The sequence below is a fragment of the Camellia sinensis genome, chromosome 15 (genome assembly GCF_055761805.1).
Source record: "Camellia sinensis isolate YWXY chromosome 15, ASM5576180v1, whole genome shotgun sequence".
Taxonomy (NCBI): Eukaryota; Viridiplantae; Streptophyta; class Magnoliopsida; order Ericales; family Theaceae; genus Camellia; species Camellia sinensis.
In genome coordinates this window covers 72,225,772-72,239,405 of record NC_138975.1, presented here as the reverse complement: position 1 = coordinate 72,239,405, position 13,634 = coordinate 72,225,772, and the positions used below count along the sequence as shown (strand labels likewise).

At 34.7% G+C, this 13,634-nt stretch overlaps 2 protein-coding genes across 8 annotated transcripts; both read left to right on the top strand.

Annotated features, from left to right (window-relative positions):
* Positions 1–806: 806 nt before the first annotated feature.
* On the top strand, positions 807–5,128 carry LOC114315583 (uncharacterized). 4 transcript variants are annotated; one of them, XM_082909631.1, is made up of 7 exons: positions 807–1,412; positions 1,584–1,652; positions 2,705–2,854; positions 2,970–3,043; positions 3,172–3,290; positions 3,769–3,852; positions 4,487–5,128. In XM_082909631.1, the coding sequence occupies exons 2-7, from the start codon at positions 1,646–1,648 to the stop codon at positions 4,590–4,592; spliced, it is 540 nt and encodes a 179-aa protein (XP_082765757.1). In that variant the 5' UTR covers positions 807–1,412; positions 1,584–1,645; the 3' UTR covers positions 4,593–5,128. The 4 variants fall into 4 exon arrangements, with proteins under 4 accessions (XP_082765757.1, XP_028117991.2, XP_082765756.1 ...); XM_028262190.2 differs by having other exon boundaries at positions 1,189–1,482; XM_082909630.1 differs by having other exon boundaries at positions 1,285–1,412; positions 1,540–1,652.
* Positions 5,129–6,053: 925 nt separating this feature from the next.
* Positions 6,054–12,784, top strand: LOC114315582 (uncharacterized). Of its 4 annotated transcripts, XM_028262185.2 has the most exons (7): positions 6,054–6,570; positions 9,574–9,642; positions 10,581–10,730; positions 10,846–10,919; positions 11,048–11,166; positions 11,643–11,726; positions 12,365–12,784. In XM_028262185.2, the coding sequence occupies exons 2-7, from the start codon at positions 9,636–9,638 to the stop codon at positions 12,468–12,470; spliced, it is 540 nt and encodes a 179-aa protein (XP_028117986.2). In that variant the 5' UTR covers positions 6,054–6,570; positions 9,574–9,635; the 3' UTR covers positions 12,471–12,784. The 4 variants fall into 4 exon arrangements, with proteins under 4 accessions (XP_028117986.2, XP_082765755.1, XP_028117988.2 ...); XM_082909629.1 differs by lacking the exon at positions 9,574–9,642 and having other exon boundaries at positions 6,067–6,570; XM_028262187.2 differs by lacking the exon at positions 6,054–6,570 and having other exon boundaries at positions 9,503–9,642; positions 12,344–12,387.
* The last annotated feature ends 850 nt before the right edge of the window (positions 12,785–13,634 follow it).

Genomic DNA, 13,634 nt, shown 5'->3' with positions numbered 1-13,634 from the left:
AAATTTGTAAATCATCATGTTAATTGTCAAAATTCCATACATATCACGCGGCTATTATGCAATTTATATGACTGTAAGCTAAGACCCTAAGGTTATGTTTATTTGGGCGGACTGGATTAGGTTGGATTAGCATTCCCATAACTAATAATCCTAAGATTACGAATCATTTGGATTGTATATCATATCTTGTGTTTGGATTGAGTTAGGATTATAAGGAAGGATTAATAAAATATTATCAAATCCGATGTTTCTTTAAGGAGATTGGAATGGATAGGACATGAGACATCTAATATTAACCATAATACATCTAGTCATTTGATAAGTTAGTCAAGACTTTGACTTGTCTCTTAATTTATATCTCACTCCTTATGTGGGATTGAATAATCCATCATATGTGAGATACTATATCTGATAGATTGTTAGTTCGTACTTTAATTTTTTAACCAAATATCGGATTAATAATTTTATTGTACTATTAATCCAATCTCAAACACATATCTACCCAAATAAACATGGCCTAAGTGTAAACTCATTGTTCAAACATATGATATTTTTTGGTATGTTTGGTAACAAACCTACAATTTATTCTAATCCTTTACTAAAAAAAACACGCAAAAATAATACCTACAACAAATAATTTTTATTTTTGACAATGATCGACTTTATAACCTTTAAAATAAGAGTGTATGAGACATTAATTGTCTGTGTGTTCTTTATTTTTATTTTTATTTTTATTTTTTATTTTGATAACTTGGTGTCTAACCCACTATACCAACTAATCCGAGACAAGTCTTTCCATTGAAGGATTTTTTTTTTTTTTTTCGTTATTTATTTAACTTATTTACAAAATGGATGGTGGCACTATTTGACAATTTTTTTTTAGTTAAAAAGATTCAAAAATAAATAACTTCTTTGCCAACATAATATTTAAAAAACAAAGCTAAAAAAGTGAAAAAAAAAATGAATAAATTATACTAATAAAATGATTAAAAAAGAAATAACTCATTTGCCAACATAATATTTAAAAAACAAAGTTAAAAAAGTGAAAAAAAAAAAAAATTGAATAAATTATACTAATCTCTCCCAAACTTTTACCAAATTACAAAGACCTACATGTGGACAGTGTAATTTGTCTTATGTGATGGCCCAAGAAGACAAACAATTGGCATTGGGCAATTGGGGGTGTTCGATGACTAATCTATGATCATTTGGTGCCCTTTTATTTATGCAGAATATGAAACATACGTATGTGATAATTTTCCCTTTTGTTTTGGGTCTGTTTTTTTTTTTTTATTTGATGAAACGCAATCCTCTGGCGAGATTTTTTCCATTGGTAGGGTGCACAAAACGACACACATCCAAAATAAAAGACCACCGAAATTAAGGATTTGGGGCTGTTCAAGTTTCTTCAGGTGATCCTCTTCTGGGGCTTAGAACACTGACTGAATTTGTAAACTTTTTGTTCTTCAAGATTCAATAAGGGTCTGTTTGAGACTCTCTCTCTCTCTCTCTCTCTCTCTCTCTCATTTCTGGTGATAGGTTGGCTGGTTTTCACATTTTCTTGTTTGAACCTGTAATCGTAGAACTCTGATCGAGCACTGAATTTGACATTGGGGGCGTCTAATCAGAGCAACACAAAGCAATCATGGATGGTATGTGAAACCTACCTACCTACATACATACATGCATAAATGCCTTTCTATTACATGTATATGAATTTTGAATTTCCGTTCTTTGATCTTCATTGACATTTGCAATGATTTTTTTTTTTTTTTTTTGCTCTCACCCGTCACTGACCAGAAGAGACTAGTTCAAAAAATGCTAACTAAATTCCCTTGTTTGAAACCCTTAAATTGAACTTTGAAGCTCTATTCTATTCAAAAACATTTTTACTCTTTTATGAGATATTGCTCCTGTTTACTTGGGTTAGGTTTTTTGGGAGCTAGCAACTATTGTGATTGTTTGAGTGGTGGTATAAGCTATAGAAGTGACAAATAATAGGATGATCAATCTAGTCTGAAATAATTAGAAATTTGGATGGATGTCTTAACATATATGAGAAGGAAATGTTCCAATGAGTGTTTTAGAATGCACGAGGATTGTGGAGAAGCTCTTGTTGCTAATGCTTTTGAGGATTTGATTTCCTTCCAACTCACCTATCAAAGTGTGGAGTGGACATGGAACATTGAATTCAACATTTTAAGTTCCTCTATTATTGGCATGTGTGTTGTGTATTATATGAAGAAAAGAATAGAGTTACCCCTCTTGAAGGACCAAAGGTGGAGTATATTTATATACACACACACACACACTCTCACATATGTGTTGATTTATTGTTCCTCAAATCAATACATGGGATTTAACATGCATGCTGCTTCATGATTAAATTTTTTAGAATCTTTTTGAAACTGTGGTTTCCCATCAATCAAATATTAATTGGTGGTACAAATTTGGAATTAAAAGGTGCGACTATATTATTTTCCCCCGTTTTTCTACCATCAGTTAAAATCAAATTATTTCATGGACATGTGGCTTGAGCTTGTGCCATAAAGCTTACATGTCAATGTTTTTAGATCCTAGGCCTCACATCATACCTTTGTATTTTGGAGCTCTAGTGAGTATCTTGTAGGCTACTTGATGTAACAAAGCTTTAAAACTAGGGAAGAATTATACTTATGAGTTGTTTCCCTTTCATGGATTTTAGTTGATTCGCAACCAATGATGGAGGAAACTATTTTGGTCGGTGATGATCTTATGATGGGGCCTCCATCACCACTCATTCCACCAGAAATTGCCTCTCATGTACTCGAAGGCGTTGATTTGTGTGATGGGATATTGAGGAACCTATTTTTGTGTAAGTTCTGCCTTTTTTCCTTCCCTTCTCCTTATTGTTCTTGTTCTCTCGTTTATTAAGTTTTGTTGTTCTTTAAATGTTTTTTCCTGTTGCCCCTTTTGGCTTTATGTTATAGGTTTGCAAATCAATGATATTGAGCCATTTTGTCAGGATGAGATTGCTCTATATCGGCAATGTGCAGAGAAAAGGGTGAGATAATAGTTGATTTATTTTCTACTACTCTTGTTAGTTGCGATGTCAATATATTGTAAATGGAGGTCTCTTCATTCTATTGCATTTTATCACCTGTCTAATTCAGATTGTTCAACTGACTTTAGGATAAGGAACTAAGGGAACGACTTCAAGATAGTGAGCGCAAATTGGGGTCAACTATGCCTTTAGATGAAGCAAACGAAAGAGCGGCTCAACTAGAATCAGAAGTCACATCATTGGATAGGTATTTAGTATTCATAAGCAAGCATGAAATATGACATGTTTATGAATTGTGAAAGTTTTTTAAAGGTGGCAATATAATGCTATTCCAACATATGCTACGTGTTGTAGACTTTGTTTTCCTCCTGTTTTCTGTTTTGCGTTTTTGTTGTTCCTACAATGGACATAAAATCTACCCACCATGCTACTCTATAAAAAAATAAAATAAAAAATAAGAAAGAAAGAAAGAGCAAACGAAAGAAAGAAAACAAAAACAAAAACAGAAAAATTATAGTTCATGTTCACATTCTTCCTTTCCCTCGTTATGGGATCAGCTTTTTAAAAGATTTGGCTCTAAAACCAACAAATACAAGAGAATTTGCCTGTTTATCTTTGACATATTCCTTTTTCTTTTCTTTTTTTCTTTTAAATAACTCTAGAAGCCCCTGAGATTGATTGTGGGATTAATTAATTACAGTGATTATGTTTTTTCAATGTTGTAGGCGCTTAATTCTGGCCAGTGGAATTGAAGGCATGGATGGATTTCGCCAGAGATGGAGTTTACATGGTCGCCTCACAGATACCAAGTATTTTTACACTTGTATTTTGATTAAGCACACTTTTGTTTTTCTTTTCTATGTTCCAGGTGGCTTAAAGATTCATTTTGACCATTCACTTTACAAGCTGATGATTCAATTAGTTAGAGGAAAAACTAATCGTAACCAGTTGCATTGGTTAAATATTTCCAAGATGCATGAAACTCCATATTCTATTTCTATTAAATATATATGGCAAAGTATTAGGAGTCAACTGGTTTACATTGTAAAATAATGGAAGGAAAAAGAGAGAATAGCAAACAATTATTTATTCTTATTTTTTGCACTGGTTATAGAATGTTAGTTAGGTTAGCACAACCACACAGTCAATGCTTCTTCATAAGCTCGAACTCCGAACCTCTCTCTAGAAATCTAAGGTACAACCACTTGAGCTACGCTGAGAAAAATAACACTTGGATGCACATATTTTTGTATATGAGTGGCAGTGGTAAAGCACGTTTTTTTTTCTTTGTATCATAGCAGCATCAATAATATTAGCCTCAAAAGTTCTCCATTTTGATGAACCATTAGATGTTAAACCTCTCTCTCTCTCTCCCCCCCTCTCTCTTTTTCAAGTTGAACCTCAGTGATTATTGTCTACCAGCTTAAGTTGAACCATTTGCAGGAGAAGATTGGAGGCCTTGAAGATGGGAATGGAAAAGAGAAAAAAGGATGAGCCTGTTGTTGGAGTTGTCGGAGGTTCTACAACCAAAAAATGGTTCTTTTGGTGAAAGTTATTGCTGCTTTGTCTACTATATGAACATCTGCTCTTGTGATAATGGTGGAAGTTGGAGGTTCTACAGTATCACAAAATGTATACTCAGTGACCGTTTTGTGATGAAGCCTCCTCTTGTGGGGTGTACTAAAGCAGTGAAGCATATTTTGCCTCAACAGGAGGCTTGGATATTGTGACAATTTCTGTATGCCTTGTTCAAAAGTGAGCAAATAGGACTAGTTGAATTTTCTCAGTTGTCAAACATTATTGGATGTATTTAGATTTGATTTGTTCGCAGTTGTCTATTTTATTCCTCTTTTTTATGGCTCATAACCTTTTTCTTTTTCTTTTTCTTTTACTTTTTTCTTTTTTCTTTTTTCTTTTTTGTCCAAATTTATTGTCATTAGCTGATTTATGCTGTGGCTTGGAAGTAACCCCACGAGAAATTTGACTGAGGCTGTATTTGGATCTTGAATTTATTCCTCTAATTGTAAATTAGCTTCTTTATTTTGCTAATCAATGAGAACATAAATGGCTGTTTGGTTTGGTAAACCAAGACTTTTGTTGTCTTGTCTATGGAGAAAATTGCAGATTGTTTCACCTCCATGTAACGGACGAGCTGTGGATTTTAGCAATCACCCCTACAAGTTCACGATGACTTAAGCAAAACTCTCTTTTTAAAGCATCCGTTATATGTATATACACATATTATTTATTTATTTATTTTTAGGAACAAGGAGACAAATAAATTATAGATTATAGCATTGGTTATATGTGACTCTGAGCAATTGCTTAAGTGGTCATGAAGAGGACACTTAGGTATCAAGGTGAGTGAGATTTCAAGTTTGAGTTTATAGAGACATTTGTTTTTATTATAATCTAACTACTAACATAATAACTGTCTTTTTGTACCCAAAAAAAATAAAAAATAAATTATATTCATGAAAAGATAGGTTAAATTATTATTTTTTTTTCCTCCACAAATTTAACATCCAAACACGGCCCTAAAGAGCCTAACTTTGCAAGCATAGCGTGATGCATAAAAAAGAACAAAAGAAAGAAAAGAAAACAGCAACTAACTATAGCATGAAGGATCCCCACCTGACAGTCAGCCTATTACATGGTACAGCCCACCACAAAAGTGGAGCAAAATACATAAACCAATTAATTTTGAAGTGACTTGAAAAGTATGGTTTTTTGTTTTTTTGTTAAAAAAAAAAATACTAAAAAACAAAATTAGTTTTAAAAAAAAAAACAAATTCAAATAATATGTTACATCAAATCTATAGTCATTTTAATTTTTTTACAAATATCATATTCAATTATAAAAAAAATTAAATTATATTTTTAAATAAAAAAATTTTAATTTTTTAAAATAATCTAAAACTAAAAAAAATTATTAAAATAATAACTTTCCAAACACCGAGAATGGCCTTTTGAGGACACTAGTTTAGTTGGTGTGTAGCACCAGCACCACCCTAAACGATCTTTATATCTCTCAGTTTTGCTCTGTTTTCCCTGCAACTCAAAATCAGAGATCTTTGACTCTCCATATTCAATTTCTCTCTCTCTCTACAATGGAAGTTGACGAGAGTTCAACTGAAATCTCTCTGATAGACACAGCCGCGACTCAATCATCATCAGAAGACGTTCAACTAGACAAGTACCTACAGAGATTGGAGTTGTTTCTTCGATTCTTCGGCTTTTGTCATTGCTCTCCACTCAGCTTCACTCTCTCCTGGCTTTCATTCCTCGCGATCGGCTTGGCTGTTCCGTTTCTTATAATCGAGTTTTCGTATTGCTCTGATTGTGAGAAGTATCAGATCAGAGTGTTCGAGCTCGAAATCTTCGTTTCTCAATCCCTTCTCGCTGCCATTTCTCTTCTCTGCATTTCTCACAATCTTCGCAAGTATGGTGTTCGGAGGCTACTCTTCGTCGATCGGTATCGTGGTCATATGGCCCAGTTTCGCGACCTCTACATTCACAAGATTCATGTAAGCATCCAATACTTGTATTACTTGTCAGTTTTGTTTTCAAAATTTGTGATTTTGCTTTGAATCGGAGACAACTGCTTGCCCTAAAAAATCAACTTCGTTGGTTCAGTGAAGTACTTGCAAAGTAAACTTGTTCTTGGATAGCACTTACTTTGAGTGCTTCCAAAGCATTCACAATACTTCCCTACTTTTCTCTTCTCTTTCCAGTTGATGCTGAAACGCTTTCTTGGATCTATGAACTTGTAGAAAAGATTCTGATGTGACAACACAGCGGATTTAAAAACTTTATTACTTGGGTCTTTTGAATTCTTTCTGTCGTAATATGAGAATGCAATTGGATATAAAGGATACAGTTTTACTATTAGGTTGCTCTTTGTACCCAAATACTGCGCGATTATAGTCATAATTAGAATAAGAGTGTTACTATTTGCCTCACCAAATTTCTTTGGACCACACATCTAACTAATCTTTTTAATTATAATTGATAGTTGCTAATGCCCCTACTCCATTTTTTTTTTAATTTCAATTTTGTCCAAACATAAAATTTCATTTTTACCCTCATCCTTAATCTTCTAACCCTAATTTTTCAAATCCAAACCCAAACCCTAACCCTAATCCTAATCGCATCCCCCACCACCTCCGGCAATCACCACCATCTCCGTCCACCATCCAGCAGCCCCTAGTCGCTGCAACCACTACTCCCTCCGATGTCTCATCGTCGCGACCACCACCACCTTTGTAGCCCCCTCACCACCGCCACTGAGAGTGGGAGAGAGAGAGAGAGAGAGAAGTGGCAGTCACCACTTCTCCACCTCCGCCGAAGATTGTTGCTTTTAGATCAAAAATCTTAGATCTAGGCTAGGGTTTTGGGGGAAGAAGTAGAGGAGGAGGAGGAAGAGGATTAGAAAAATAGAACAATTGAAAATTTGTATCAATACCCATTTCTCTGTTTGTAACGATAATGACTGATACAATGTTTTCAAAGCTCTTCGAGGGCGTTGTTCTCAACATTTTCTTCATGCTCGAAGATGATCCTCGAAACTGGGCTAGACTCGCTTGCGTTTGTACTAAATTCTCTTCTCTCATTCGGTTCAATAGTTCAAGCCTAAACCACCACCATTTGTTTGACAGTCTTCACCTGAACTACCACCATTTGTTCACTAGTCTGCATCCGAACCTCCACCATTTGTTTGGTACTGGTTTTCCAAACCAGGCGAGACAGTTTCAAATGAAGAAAAATCAAACACGAGCATGATGGGAGAGGGCTCTAGGGTTGTTTTGTGGGTGGCGACATTGATGAATGATTGAAAGGGAGAGCGACGGCGATGGGGGGTTTGTGTAAGATGGTGGATGGGGGAGAGGTGGTGGTGGTGGTGGTGTGGTGGGTCTGGTTTGGGGATGAGCGGGCGACGACGGGGATGCTGTCGGCTGGGGCTGTGATTGTGGGGGAGGTTGTCGGTCGGAATGGGTTATGGTTGGGGACCGGTGAAGTGAGAGAAGGGAGGCAAAATGTTGGAGTGAGGGTATATTTGGGATTATGGTAGGGGTCCAAAGAAAATGAGGAAGGGAGCAATTTTGATGGTGGGGGTTCAAAGAAGTGAGAGGTCCTAAAAAGCAAGGTAGGGACATTTAGCAACCCTCTTATAATTTTACCCTAATATGAAATTCCAATCATACCCCTATTCCTAATCTTTCAAACCCTAAGCCTAACCCCACCTAAGCATGAATGAACATCGTGCAACATGAGAAATTGACAAACAAAATTGATTATTGGAAAACAAGTGTTGTTGAAGTAATGGTTATCAAAATTTCGATCCAGATCTTACAATCCATTTGGGCACAATAGATTCAGATCGTGTAAAAAATCCTTTATAGGTTGGATCTTTCAATCTTGATAATTGGATATTATAGGATTGTAGAATTTCGATCCGAATTCGATCCTATCGATCCAATTTGTGAGCCTTGTTTTGTATTGTGTACCTATTTTTTTTTTTTTTTTAATACAAATTTATGTGGTCTAGATGAATAAAAAAATAAGTAATATTGAATCAAATAACTAAGAAAAACAAACTAGGAAAATAAGCATTTAAATAATGTAGTAATTTAAGAAAACTAACTAGTCAGAAAAATAAACTTAGCCTTAGTGGGGCCTAAGGGGGACAAATTGTATGCAACATTATCCCAATTTTTGGAGAGGTTATTTTCGTGACTCGAACTTGCTCCACCAAGGACGCTAATGGCGAACCTTATCATTTGGCCCAGCCACTCTTTTGAGTTATTGTATTATTGTAGATTGGAAAGTTTTTTTTGTTATAGAACTCATCTTTCTTGCTTTCTTTTTCGATGAAATGCAAAATTTTTACCATCGGATTTTCTATTGTATAATATTTTATTTACATTTTACAATGAGTATTGTATTTTTCATAATATCTTCACTTCTTTTTAATATAATTTAGGTTTATTTTGTGTACACTTTTCGAGAAACTAGAAGTGGTGGCGCACACCATGCGTGCGCATTGGATTGTTTTCTTTCAATGAAATAAAATTGTGAAATGTATGCTTGAATTCATAATCTAAAAAATTTGGTGAATCTGAAAAATCAAAAGTAACAAAAGAAAAAAGTAAAAAAAAAAAAAGAACTGAATTTGGGACATAACTGAATAATGGCATAACTGCTGTTATAAGGGCTTTTGTGGATAGTTTCGCCCAAAAAAAAAAAAAAAAAAAATACACAAAAAAAACTGTGACATAAACACCAATTCTGGTGTTTGCTTTATATATAGTATAGATGGTTATTTAAATTAAATTATTATGTCATTTGAAGTGTGCATGAACACAAGGTGCCATCATTAGAAAATGGAGCGAATTTCATTCATGATCTCTCTGGTGTCATTTGGTCTGTTTGAGACTCTCTCTCTCTCTCTCTCTCTCTCTCTCTCTCTCTCATTTCTGGTGATAGGTTGGCTGGTTTTCACATTTTCTTGTTTGAACCTGTAATCGTAGAACTCTGATCGAGCACTGAATTTGACATTGGGGGCGTCTAATCAGAGCAACACAAAGCAATCATGGATGGTATGTGAAACCTACCTACCTACCTACCTACATACATACATGCATAAGACATATTGCAATCATGGATGGTCTGTTTGAAACCCTTAAATTGAACTTTGAAGCTCAATTCTATTCAAAAACATTTTAACTCTTTTATGAGATATTGCTCCTGTTTACTTGGGTTAGGTTTTTTGAGGGCTAGCAACTATTGTGATTGTTTGAGTGGTGGTATAAGCTATAGAAGTGACAAATAATAGGATGATCAATCTAGGCTGAAATAATTAGAAATTTGGATGGATGTCTTAACATATATGAGAAGGAAATGTTCCAATGAGTGTTTTAGAATGCACGAGGATTGTGGAGAAGCTCTTGTTGCTAATGCTTTTGAGGATTTGATTTCCTTCCAAATCACCTATCAAAGTGTGGAGTGGACATGGAACATTGAATTCAACATTTTAAGTTCCTCTATTATTGGCATGTGTGTTGTCTATTATATGAAGAAAAGAATAGAGTTACCTCTCTTGAACGACCGAAGGTTGAGTACATTTATGTTACACACACATACACACTCACATATATGTTGATTTATGGTTCCTCAAATCAATACATGGGATTTAACATGTATGCTGCTTCATGATTAAATTTTTTAGAATCTTTTTGAAACTGTGGTTTCCCATCAATCAAATATTAATTGGTGGTACAAATTTGGAATTAAAAGGTCCTACTATATTATTTTCCCCCGTTTTTCTACCATCAGTTAAAATCAAATTATTTCATGGACATGTGGCTTGAGCTTGTGCCATAAAGCTTACATGTCAATGTTTTTAGATCCTAGGCCTCACATCATACCTTTGTATTTTGGAGCTCTAGTGAGTATCTTGTAGGCTACTTGATGTAACAAAGCTTTAAAACTAGGGAAGAATCATACTTATGAGTTGTTTCCCTTTCATGGATTTTAGTTGATTCGCAACCAATGATGGAGGAAACTATTTTGGTCGGTGATGATCTTATGATGGGGCCTCCATCACCACTCATTCCACCAGAAATTGCCTCTCATGTACTCGAAGGCGTTGATTTGTGTGATGGGATATTGAGGAACCTATTTTTGTGTAAGTTCTGCCTTTTTTCCTTCCCTTCTCCTTATTGTTCTTGTTCTCTCGTTTATTAAGTTTTGTTGTTCTTTAAATGTTTTTTCCTGTTGCCCCTTTTGGCTTTATGATATAGGTTTGCAAATCAATGATATTGAGCCATTTTGTCAGGATGAGATTGCTCTATATCGGCAATGTGCAGAGAAAAGGGTGAGATAATAGTTGATTTATTTTCTACTACTCTTGTTAGTTGCGATGTCAATATATTGTAAACGGAGGTCTCTTCATTCTATTGCATTTTATCACCTGTCTAATTCAGATTGTTCAACTGACTTTAGGATAAGGAACTAAGGGAACGACTTCAAGATAGTGAGCGCAAATTGGGGTCAACTATGCCTTTAGATGAAGCAAACGAAAGAGCGGCTCAACTAGAATCAGAAGTCACATCATTGGATAGGTATTTAGTATTCATAAGCAAGCATGAAATATGACATGTTTATGAATTGTGAAAGTTTTTTAAAGGTGGCAATATAATGCTATTCCAACATACGCTATGTGTTGTAGACTTTGTTTTCCTCCTTTTCTCTGTTTTGCGTTTTTGTTGTTCCTGCAATGGACATAAAATCTACCCACCATGCTACTCTATAAAAAAATAAAATAAAAAATAAGAAAGAAAGAAAGAGCAAACGAAAGAAAGAAAACAAAAACAAAAACAGAAATTATAGTTCATGTTCACAATCTTCCTTTCCCTCGTTATGGGATCAGCTTTTTAAAAGATTTGGCTCTAAAACCAACAAATACATGAGAATTTGCCTGTTTATCTTTGACATATTCCTTTTTCTTTTCTTTTTTTCTTTTAAATAACTCTAAAAGCCCCTGAGATTGATTGTGGGATTAATTGATTACAGTGATTATGTTTTTTCAATGTTGTAGGCGCTTAATTCTGGCCAGTGGAATTGAAGGCATGGATGGATTTCGCCAGAGATGGAGTTTACATGGTCACCTCACAGATACCAAGTATTTTTACACACTTGTATTTTGATTAAGCACACTTTTGTTTTTCTTTTCTATGTTCCAGGTGGCTTAAAGATTCATTTTGACCATTCACTTTACAAGCTGATGGTTCAATTAGTTAGAGGAAAAACTAATCGTAACCAGTTGCATTGGTTAAATATTTCCAAGATGCATGAAACTTCATATTCTATTTCTATTAAATACATATGGCAAAGTATTAGGAGTCAACTGGTTTACATTGTAAAATAATGGAAGGAAAAAGAGAGAATAGCAAACAATTATTTATTCTTATTTTTTGCACTGGTTATAGAATGTTAGTTAGGTTAGCACAACCACGCAGTCAATGCTTCTTCATAAGCTCGAACTCCAAACCTCCCTCTAGAAATCTAAGGTACAACCACTTGAGCTACACTGAGAAAAATAACACTTGGATGCACATATTTTTGTATATGAGTGGCAGTGGTAAAGCACGTTTTTTTTTCTTTGTATCATAGCAGCATCAATAATATTAGCCTCAAAAGTTCTCCATTTTGATGAACCATTAGATGTTAAACCTCTCTCTCTCTCTCTCTCTCTCTCTCTCTTTTTCAAGTTGAACCTCTGTGATTATTGTCTACCAGCTTAAGTTGAACCATTTGCAGGAGAAGATTGGAGGCCTTGAAGATGGGAATGGAAAAGAGAAAAAAGGATGAGCCCGTTGTTGGAGTTGTCGGAGGTTCTACAACCAAAAAATGGTTCTTTTGGTGAAAGTTATTGCTGCTCTGTCTACTATATGAACATCTGCTCTTGTGATAACGGTGGAAGTTGGAGGTTCTACAGTATCACAAAATGTATACTCAGTGACCGTTTTGTGATGAAGCCTCCCCTTGTGGGGTGTACTAAAGCAGTGAAGCATATTTTGCCTCAACAGGAGGCTTGGATATTGTGATAATTTTTGTATGCCTTGTTCAAAAGTGAGCAAATAGGACTAGTTGAATTTTCTCAGTTGTCAAACATTATTGGATGTATTTAGATTTGATTTGTTCTCAGTTGTCTATTTTATTCCTCTTTTTTATGGCTCATAACCTTTCTCTTTAATCTTTTTTCTTTTTTCTTTTTTCTTTTTTGTCCAAATTTATTGTCATTCGCTGATTTATGCTGTGGCTTGGAAGTAACCCCACGAAAAATTTGACTGAGACTGTATTTGGATCTTGAATTTATTCCTCTAATTGTAAATTAGCTTCTTTATTTTGCTAATCAATGAGAACAGAAATGGCTGTTTGGTTTGGTAAACCAAGACTTTTGTTGTCTCATCTATGGAGAAAATTGCAGATTGTTTCACCTCCATGTAACGGAGGAGCTGTGGATTTTAGCAATCACCCCTACAAGTTCACGATGACTTAAAGCAAAACTCCCTTTTTAAAGCATCAGTTATATGTATATACACATATTATTTATTTATTTATTTATTTTTAGGAACAAGGAGACAAATAAATTATAGATTATAGTATTGGTTATATTTGACTCTGAGCAATTGCTTAAGTGGTCATGAAGAGGACACTTAGGTATCAAGGTGAGTGAGATTTCAAGTTTGAGTTTATAGAGACATTTGTCTTTATTATAATCTAACTACTAACATAATAACTGTCATTTTGTGCCCAAAAAAAATTAAAAATAAGTTATATTCATGAAAAGACAGGTTAAATCATCATTTTTCTTTTTCCTCCACTAATTTAACATCCAAACACGGTCCTAAAGAGCCTAACTTTGCAAGCATAGCGTGATGCATAAAAAAGAACAAAAGAAAAGAAAAGAAAACAGCAGCTAACTATATTAGCATGAAGGATCCTCACCTGACAGTCAGCCTATTAGGAATGAGTGTGGCTGAGATGAGGATGCTAAGGTGGATGTGTGGTAATGTGTGGTAAGACT

Bases quoted from the DNA above. Each gene is read 5' to 3' on its own strand.
- LOC114315583 (XM_082909631.1), top strand. The intron at 2,855-2,969 runs GTAAGTTCTGCC...TTTATGTTATAG, and splicing joins ATTGAGGAACCTATTTTTGT to GTTTGCAAATCAATGATATT. The intron at 3,044-3,171 runs GTGAGATAATAG...AACTGACTTTAG, and splicing joins GGCAATGTGCAGAGAAAAGG to GATAAGGAACTAAGGGAACG.
- LOC114315582 (XM_028262185.2), top strand. The intron at 10,731-10,845 runs GTAAGTTCTGCC...TTTATGATATAG, and splicing joins ATTGAGGAACCTATTTTTGT to GTTTGCAAATCAATGATATT. The intron at 11,167-11,642 runs GTATTTAGTATT...TCAATGTTGTAG, and splicing joins GAAGTCACATCATTGGATAG to GCGCTTAATTCTGGCCAGTG.